General features: G+C 45.5%; 2 protein-coding genes across 2 annotated transcripts; both read left to right on the top strand.

Moving 5' to 3' along the window:
- Positions 1-2,271: 2,271 nt before the first annotated feature.
- On the top strand, positions 2,272-4,501 carry DFL_004114 (uncharacterized protein; the record flags this gene model as incomplete). Its single annotated transcript, XM_067633154.1, has 6 exons — positions 2,272-3,359; positions 3,414-3,491; positions 3,549-3,760; positions 3,889-3,997; positions 4,081-4,355; positions 4,428-4,501. The coding sequence occupies 6 exons, from the start codon at positions 2,272-2,274 to the stop codon at positions 4,499-4,501; spliced, it is 1,836 nt and encodes a 611-aa protein (XP_067491351.1).
- Positions 4,502-6,018: 1,517 nt separating this feature from the next.
- Positions 6,019-8,886, top strand: DFL_004113 (uncharacterized protein; the record flags this gene model as incomplete). Its single annotated transcript, XM_067633153.1, has 4 exons — positions 6,019-6,265; positions 6,430-6,742; positions 7,334-8,015; positions 8,530-8,886. The coding sequence occupies 4 exons, from the start codon at positions 6,019-6,021 to the stop codon at positions 8,884-8,886; spliced, it is 1,599 nt and encodes a 532-aa protein (XP_067491350.1).
- Positions 8,887-9,492: the final 606 nt, after the last annotated feature.

The following is a 9,492-nucleotide window of genomic DNA, read 5'->3' as shown; positions in this document are numbered from 1 at the left end:
AACCGAGTTGTGTTGTTTGAATGTTGGAAAACTCTACTTTTGGTGTTTGTTCGATCCTTGCCGTATTGGGTTTGATGGTAAAGTTCGAGCTTGCAGCAGATGTTCTTTGCGAGTCAAACTTGTACAGTTTGCGTAAGGTATCTTGCGATGGCAGCTGTCGTTATTCCAGCTTCGTTCTCGTATCTTTCCCCAATGAGGTCGTCCTGATAACCGAAAATTCGCCGAAGTAGAAACGAATGGGGACTTCGCTACTTTTCGCATACTTCGTTCCATTGCTGTCAAGCAGGCTAGCTTGGAACCGTAAGACAAGAAAGATGGTCGATGCAACGATTGGATAGCCTACGCTATTAGCCTGGACAGGTATCGGTCGGTAAGAGAGCTCTATTTTAGGGCTGTGCAAGCTGAGGTTTAGGTTCCTTTTTACCTTTCGCCAATTGGCCGGTGGGTATATGGAATGGGGAACTGTTGGAGAGTGGGGAAAGAGGCTTCTTTGATGTTCGAGTTTTTTATGCAATGGATCGAGGATGTGGGAGGGCAGGGTGTCTGTATACGGTATATCAGAATTCTTTTGGATAAGTATCATCGGAGCTGGCTGGAGGCTCCTCGGGATTGGTAATTTTGAAATTCCATCCTTTGGTTTATTAATTCGTGATCGATTGCTTACTGATATTCTGGTATTCTGTGAGGAGGTTTGTAAGCTGCTGTGCCATTGAGTCGGTAGAGCTTCCCCCTCGGTTCAAGAGCTGGGAGGAGATCTCATGTCAACGCAAAAGAAGTTTCGTGACGATAGCGTGTCAATGGGAGCATCTTGCATCGTAAATCCCACACACCTGTCTCTCCTCTGTATGCAGTGTCCACTTGATAGCTCGCTAGTTGACACGCGCCTTGCCCTATCGTCTTTCGAGCTGGGGAACTCCCCCTCTCCCACATGCTTTTTTGCTTAAGCAAGAAAAGGACATGAGTTCCAAGTTTTGGACCAATTCCATTCCGCATCATGCAAATACCTGGACTGTGCAGCGTTCGTTTGAGTAGAGATTTGTTGGCAAATGACCATACGAGGGGACCTTGTGAGCTGCGAGCTTTGCAATGGGGGTGCTTAGTTATACCGCTCCTATGGTGTTATCTTTACCTCTGTCACCGCATATCAGGATTCAACCGCAGCGACTGTCATTGGGTGATATTGGTTTTTTGATACACAGACAAAAAGGTTTGAGGAAGGAGGAAAAAAAAAAAAAAAAAAAATGAAGAAGAATATTAGCAAAACATTGCTTAGCAGTATCAAGTTGCATGCAGAGTGCAGAGAAGACCGGGCCAGGAGAATTTTTTTGCCCTGGCAAGGAGAGAGCCATTAGTGCAAAAACATCGCCAACCAAACCAACATTAATATTCTGGAGTGTGTGGTGCTGGTGTGATGAGAAGACCTGCTTGCTTTCACAGAGTGACGGAAGTTTCGGACCATTGTCAATTGTTGATTGTTATCCCACCACCCTCCTGCTTCGTTTTGCTTTGCTTTCATTCGGAACAATTCACTCTCTTTTAACATCTTGTGGTCTTTTACTGCGATCAAACCAATTGCGATCTCGATTTATTTTTCCACCAGCGATTATATCTATCCGTATCTTTAGGCTCTACTGCGTCCTGTATGCGTGTGTTTTCCTTGACATCTGCCGCTACTGCTTGTGGAGGTGCGCTGGCGGCTTTAGTATTGGTAGGCGAGCGAGAATTGGTCGACAGAACTCCTGGTCGTCGACGTGCTGTTGCAGCAGAGGACAAGAAAAACGATAGTCTGCATGCTTAAGTGGCCAAACCCCACTTTCGACTTTCCCCTCTTAGGGTTCGCTCTTATTTTCTCTTCTTCCTCTTAATATTACCTCCAGAAGCTTGTCGATTCGAAAGGGAGGGCCTTTATATTTTCTGGATAGGAAGGGGGAAGAGAGATAGTGTCAGCAGGGTTGTGAGCCGGTTCACCGACATATTTTTCAGTCCTTATATTATACCTTTGGTTCTTCGAGAACATCGATAGAATTATTATTCCACTGCTACTATATATTTATTTCTGACTAGCCCCAAAAATCATTCGAATCAACCACCCTCATCTCTTCGGCAGGGCCTTTCTCGTTCAGAAATACACAGCTTCATTCAAATTCCGACATTGGCGGAACGACGGGTGGTTGCGCTTTTGGAGTGTGGGATATTTATCAAACAACAAAATTGGACGCCCAACTTACTGGTCTTGAGGTTTCGACCTCAAGACGTCCGCGTCTAGCCAAAATGGCTCCATCACCGTTAATTACTATTTCCACGGTCCGCTCCAATGCGGTTTATGTAGGCCAGTCTTTGTCGAAATTTGCGGGGCAGGTTCCCGAGGCGACCACGGAGTTGACTGGAATTGTCAGCGGCCTCTACGGACTATGCTCTGTGATGCATCATTTCGAATCCGCGGCAAGGAATTATGGACTCAAGGTCCTCTCTGGGGAGCTCAACGGCCAGCTCGGCGCGATCCTTCGCGATGCTACCGGGGTTCTGAGGGAGGTTGAGATGATAGTGCAGGAATTGGACATTGCATGCTCTACCAAAGGTGCAATGCAGCGGAGCTGCATCAAGCAAGTCGCGTGGATGCTGAAGGAGCAAGAGACAGCGTTGATTACCCGACTCGAGTCACATAAGGAGGGCATGTCTCTGTTGCTGGCATCTTTGCATGCGGATGCCCATAGTGCGGGTGGTCAGGCTACCAGTCCTTTATATGAAGACTTCGAGCGAAGGCTCAGCTTCGAGGACTACGGGATGCCAGAGTCTCCGCCAGATTACAGATCGTTATCACCAGTTAGCTATCGTTCTCCGACTTCACCTCATTCTGGGGTTTCTGGATGGTCGGGATATTCTGGAGTTAGTTCTGTCTCTCCGATTTCACGACGCGACCGATCGAATTCATTTTCTACGAGGATGCATGACGGAGGGTATATGAATGAGGGGGGTTATTTCGATCGTGGGTTCACACGATTGCCTCCTAATCCACATTTCATGAACGCTCTTCCCCCGCGACCGAAGACGGCGTATCAGCCGCTTAGGAACACGGAGTTTGTTCAGTATATCGACCCGAATAACGAGGATGGCGAAGGGTCGAATTCTTCACAGGCTTCGGATCATCGCTATAGATATGGGCCCGCGGGTCGTATGGATGCTCTTGTTCCTGTTCACAGGCCATTTACGAGAAGAAAGTCTCAACCCAATATTCACAAATTGAATTTGAACGTTCTTGTTGGAGATGAAACATTCCCTGAACGTCGTCAACGATCTGAACATTGGGCATCCAAGGTCTTCGAGGGCATGCTCGGAGAGACCAAATTCTTGGATATTGAGTATGTTGTACCTTCTCCCTTGCAATTGTAAACATCGCTAACACCGTTCTCTAGATCCAAAAAGGGCTCCCAGTGCTTCGGTCGCGCAATGGAGGTTCTTCGCAAAGACACCGAAGAAGAGCTCATCAGAATGTTAGTTTCCCCCCCCCCATCTCCTTAATCCTAATATGCATATTGACGTGTTTATAGGAAATTCGCTTCGGATTTCATCGTCCGATTCTGGCGGTGCAAGAAGACACAGAAGACTCGTATTGTCTGTCAGGTTGGCCGACGTACCAGTGCTGAGCGCTACCATTCAGCAATGGATATGGGGTGGCTCACCATTTGGCGGGAAGGCCCGTTGGTGCATCTTCGTTTCAAGAATACGAAGTGGGCGACTTTGTCGTTCGGTAATATCGAAGGTACGTTATCTGTCATTGATTTGATTCGTGTTTGGAAACACAATCTTGTCCCCCCTTATGCATGCTTCTGCAGGACATATTTGCGGTTGTGGAATGCTGGATGCTGATATACGTGTTCGTGCTTGCAGATCTTGTGGTGTTCTACATGACCTTCTTGGTCCTTCGTCAACTCGGCCGGAACCCTCCAGACCTTGACCATGAGATGGATATGGATGAAGAGTTTGTTGTCTTCAGTGGGTATGTGCTCTTACCTCTCTGTCATATCCCTCATACCCCACGCCTAGGTGTATCCAATGCTAATGTGTATCATGGTACTGCAGTCTCATTAGTGATGATGAAGGTGGGGAGCATTACCTCCGTGTCTTTCGTGACGAGAGTACTGGCGCAGTGAGACTCGCCGCTTTCGTCAAGGACGGAGACTACAATCAGCTTCCTGTCTGGACCGCCTTCGTTTCGCCACACATCTTCCAGAAGGGGTGGCTCACACGCCAAGGTGCCCGGGTGCAACTGTCTTCCATTCACTTGGTTTCTTTCTCAGATACGTGGGCCACAAGGGCTTACCGTAACTGGGAACTACTCTTCAGCGGACGTGAAGGTATGACATACCTCTACTTGCCTTACTACCACTCTTTCTTATAGACATGACTAACTGGGTTTCTTCTTGTAGATGCAAAGGACTTCGAGAGAGTCTTCAAAATCGATCTTCGACAGTCTATCAAGGCCGAGGTCGTAGATTCTTAAGCATCACGCTTAATATTTTCCTACATACTCCTATCATCTTACATGCTCTTCATGCATATCTTTATCCCATACTATTTAATACCTTGACGACCTTAACGACGATTACGACATGATCTCAAAACTGACACGATTCCCCCGCTCTTGAAAAAAAAGAGCAAAAAGTTTCTTTAACCCTCGATTCGATATCCTAGCTGCGCTTTTTTCCCATTACTTTCATTCTTCGAAATGTCCCTAAAACCTCTCGACAAAAAAAACCACCTTTATTTACTACCACGCCCTTCTTATGAAACTCATGACCTTTGCAAGTGCTTGGTTTCGTTGTTCGATTCTATCCCTGCTTTGAAAGATTCTCTACGAAGTTTGATCTTTGAAAACTATTATTCCTACGGCACTGATGTGCTGAAGATTAACGAATTTCCTTTCGACTACGTTGTTGCCGAAAGGGTTTTTTCTTTCTTTTTCTTATTACCCTACATGGGATGCATTTTTAATACTCCTTCTCTTCTCTTTACAAAATTTCCTACTAGCTCCTTTTACATATTTCTCTATATTGCTTTGCACAAAATTCTCATGGTGGGAAGTCTGTATTTACGTTGATCTTGGCTTTGGAGTTTTCTGATTTCATTCGGTGTGATGGGCGGGGTCACGTCGGTTGCTGCTGGATCCATGGAGGGCTTTTTTTTATATTTTATCTTACGACTTCGAGTATTTATTTTTATGTTTAGTAGCTATTTTCTTATGCATTTTTGATGATGCGTATAACCGTTTCTTTGTTACTGGTGCTTCTTTTCCCCCTGCTGGTTACAGTCTTTTGGGAGCGCGGCGGCGAGATCGAAATTATTGCCAGTTAATTTGACACCATACTTAGTTACTTGACCTAAAACGGTACTTTTAAGAGAGTTATCTGTCGTACATTCGTATTCATAATTATAATTCTAGGGAATCGGAAGGAGTTTCCGGGTGGAGCTACGACCGATTGGTGAACCTCGGATGGGGCCGGCGGGTCGATCGCAACATCGGAGCCATTGACCTAGGATACAATACAATTGCACATAAAAAACCATCCTGAATTTGATGACGTGCTCCATTTCGTAGATTAACCACCGTTTCTCTTCGTTTTGCCATTCTGAGTCGGGTAGGTGACATTCGATGGAGGAATCAATCGCTGTGTCTAAGAAAACACAAGTGGTTGACGTTGCGTACGAGCTCAGAGGCTATTATCACTATCTTGCAAGCTTCACAGTCTATAGCTCTGATTCGTGGAACTCAGCCGGACCCACTATGGAGAATTTTTCAACTCCCTGTACAGTTTTGCGGACGGATTTTAGTGCTAAATCCTCTGATAAAAGCGTTATAAATCAAAAAAAAAAAAAAAAAAAAAAAAAAACCCAATTTTTCTTAACAAATTAGACATGTATGAATGGCACGAAACCGGCTTCTTAATTTTTTACACATCACTCTATGCCGGTAGTTTTAACAGAATTGGTTCTTCTCGTTCTTATGAAATTCCTCCAATCATGATAGATAACAGTGGCGACATTGAGAAGAAAGCTGTAGGGGTCGCAGATATCGATTCGAAATCTACTTCGGGCAGCGGCGAAGAGATATTGGTAGAAAATGCAACGGGGTCAACGCAGGAAAGAAGGGCAGTGGTGGAGAGGGTGGTAGGGGTTCTTAACTATGTCCCGAGGCGATGTCGATACGATCCGGAACGGGAGTTTAAGTTTAGCCTGGCATTGAATCTACTATTCGCATTTGCGGCAAGTAAGTTCTTTGCTCTTTCACTTCTTTGGTGTTCTAGAATGCTTTGAGGTTTGATCTTAAAGTACTTGGACGGGGTTTTGGTGTCATTCCACAACCGAAATTCATGGGAAAATATAAACCCTATGTACTGATTTAAACCAGTTCGTACTAATGGTATCAACTAGCCTTCACCGTCGCGAACCTCTACTATAATCATCCTATCCTGGATATCCTAGCCAAGGATTTCAATGTAACCTACGAACGAGTCTCTATCATTCCTAATGTCATGCAAGCTGGCTACGCTTCCGGTCTCTTTTTTATCACACCACTCGGAGATTTATTCAAACGGCGAGCATTGACATTGGGTTTGATTCTCTTTACGACATTGATGTGGCTCGGCTGCACTTTAACGAAGAGCTTTAGTGTATTCGCCGCATTGAGTTACATGGTGGGATTAACGACTGTGACGCCGCAGTTAATGCTGCCGCTAGTTGGGGAGTACGTATGCCATCTAATCTTAGTTGTTTATCATGAAGCTTTCGATACTTCGGTATACACTTCGATCGATGTGGGCCTCTTTCCGTTCGGGATTCATTTAATGCAAGGGGTACCCTGCTCGATCTGATACAGCTCAGCTGTAAAGATAGCGCGTGGCTCCTTGTGTTTCTTGGTAGGGTTAAACGCTACATTACTCGAGTACCCGCGGAGATAGGCCTGGGGCTGAACGGGCGCTTACCTTGCATGGCTGCTTGCTTGCACATACTTAACGTGTCGATATCTGATGCGTGGTGCACCGGAAACATCGACGCCTCATTGTGATATTATTTTCAAACATGTTACATTTTTGCTACGGCGAGGTGAAGAGAGACGAATTAGGTGGTCTGATTATCACGCCATAGTTGGGACGATACGTTGAGGCTTTCGAGTGTTTTTTTTTTCTCTCCCTGGGAGGATGATTTTATCATATCGATCCCAAATCTCGAGAGCGCACCCCGAGATATAGGCCTTGGCCGGCCCTGCCAAAATAAAACTAAGGGGCATGGATCTTGATTATATTGTGCTTGATAAAAAGCTGACGAGGGTTTTTAGCTTAGCTCCGGTGAATCGGAAAGCAGCATCTATCGCGATTGTGTCTTCGGGACTACAACTTGGCCTTCTACTGGCTCGAGTGCTCTCCGGGGTCATTACTCAATACTCTTCGTGGCGAGGGGTATATTGGCTTGGATTCAGCGTTCAATTACTAATTTTTAGCTTGCTATGGCTATTCATGCCAGATTATCCTCCCAAGAACGTTGGGTTGAGCTATCTTAGCATGTTGCTGTCAATGCTCAAGCTAGTATTCAAATATCCTCTATTAGTTCAGGCGTCGCTTAATGGAGGCCTTCTAGCCGCTACGTTTATGCTCTATTGGACTACTTTAACGTTTTTACTAGCTTCGCCACCCTACGAGTTTTCCAGTAGCATAACAGGGTTGTTCGGGTTAATCGGCATTGCAGCGATCTTGGTAACCCCGTGGACCGCCAGATACGTAATCGATCGGTTTCATCCACAGCTTTCGGTGATTCTGGGAACTGGGACAGTACTTCTAGGACAGATTATTGGGACGTATGCAGGGAAGGCTAGCGTTTCGGCACCGGTTTTACAAGCTTGGTTTATTGATCTTGGGACATCTACGGCACAGGTTGCGAATAGAGCAGGGATATATCAGTTGGAAGCGAATTCGAGGAATAGGATTAATAGCGTGTATATGTTGTCGGTGTTTATTGGACAGGTTAGTATTTCTTTTTCTATTTTCTATTTAATATCTTGAAAGCAAGCCACATTTTTTTTATTGGCGACCCGCATGTTCCTGCCACTGTTTTTTTTTTTTTTTTTTTTTGGTGCAGTTATTGGTTTTTATGATTATAGAACCCGATGGACTGGTGTTGCTATGCATGTGGATTGGTCCATGGTTGCTTGCATCCGTGGGAAATATGTTCCTGCTTCTGGGTTCATGGATCATCGATGCCTTCGTATGCAGACCATTAAAAGGCGTTAGCTAAAGGCAAACACCCGATGGGAGGAATTTCAAGGTTGCGTTCAAAAAAAAAAAAAAAAAAAAAAAAAGTTTCGCGAATGGGAAATGCTCCTTTGGTCATCAGTCAGCCGCTATTTCGCTAAACCTGCAGATGGCTTTTTCGTATCCTTGAAATTGGAAGCGAGGGCGGAAAGCTAACGCCGAAGTTAAACGTTTTGAGATTTGATTGATACTGATTATAAGTTTCTCTTGGTCACATATGATACAGGTTATGGGGACTGGCGTCGGGGCGAAGACATATGCTGTCGGAGGGTGGCTAGCGAGTGGAATTGCCAGTGTGGGAATTACGGTGCTGGGGTTGTTGGTCGCATTGGGGAGAGGCCCACATGCGAAAGGTTGGCTGGGGTGGGACGGCGGTTCTAGCTTTAAATTGCAGACCCAGGAGCAGGCTGGCGACGAGGGAATTGGAGCTGAGGCTAGACAAAGTGGACCTGGGGTGGGCCTTGTAGATGCTAATATCATATCTCGAACTCCGGATTCTACCAGTTCCACCAGATTAAGTGCGTCGGAGCGAGATCGAGATGGGGGACAATCAGGAACCGCGGAGAAGACGGCTTTGGTCTAAATATTAAATGCCCTTTTATGTATAATATTGAAACCGATATAACTAGAGAGCATCCACTTTCATCTAGATTATATCAAATAGGCTCTCGACCGGGAGGCAAAACTGGAGTCTCCAAGGTTGATATAAACTTTGCCGGGATGAAGTCGACAAATCGGTGAACTTGGAGAGTCGCGTGGACAATTAATTACTCTATAGAAACGTCTGTCAATGGGTTTTAGACTAGTTTTAGACCAGTGTGGTGGTGTTTCTTTTACCTCATTGTAATAGTAGCAAAGGAAAAGGCTTATCCGGTGGCCCCCATATTAAGTAATATAACCATATTAGATCCACCTCAATTTATTCTAAAAGGCGATGATGTAGGCGTACTAGATACTTATACTAGAGAGGTAGTGCGCAGATACTGTGCATCGGATTGGAGGGTGCATGGAACCGAATCTGCGAACCTAGGTCCTGCGTGAATCCCGGCCACATGGCCATAGCAAAGTTCCGAGACACTCTAACTGCTAGCTACAGTAGCTTGGTGACAGCTCCCTGAGCTCGGATAAATCTCTACGGCCGATACAGGATTCCATACAGAACCCGGTGCTTTCTCGCTTCTATGCATCG

The sequence above is a fragment of the Arthrobotrys flagrans genome (assembly GCF_004000055.1).
Source record: "Arthrobotrys flagrans strain CBS H-5679 chromosome Unknown unitig_0, whole genome shotgun sequence".
Lineage (NCBI taxonomy): Eukaryota > Fungi > Ascomycota > Orbiliomycetes > Orbiliales > Orbiliaceae > Arthrobotrys > Arthrobotrys flagrans.
The sequence above is the reverse complement of the archived record's forward strand: the minus strand, read 5'-3'. Positions and strand labels throughout refer to the sequence as shown.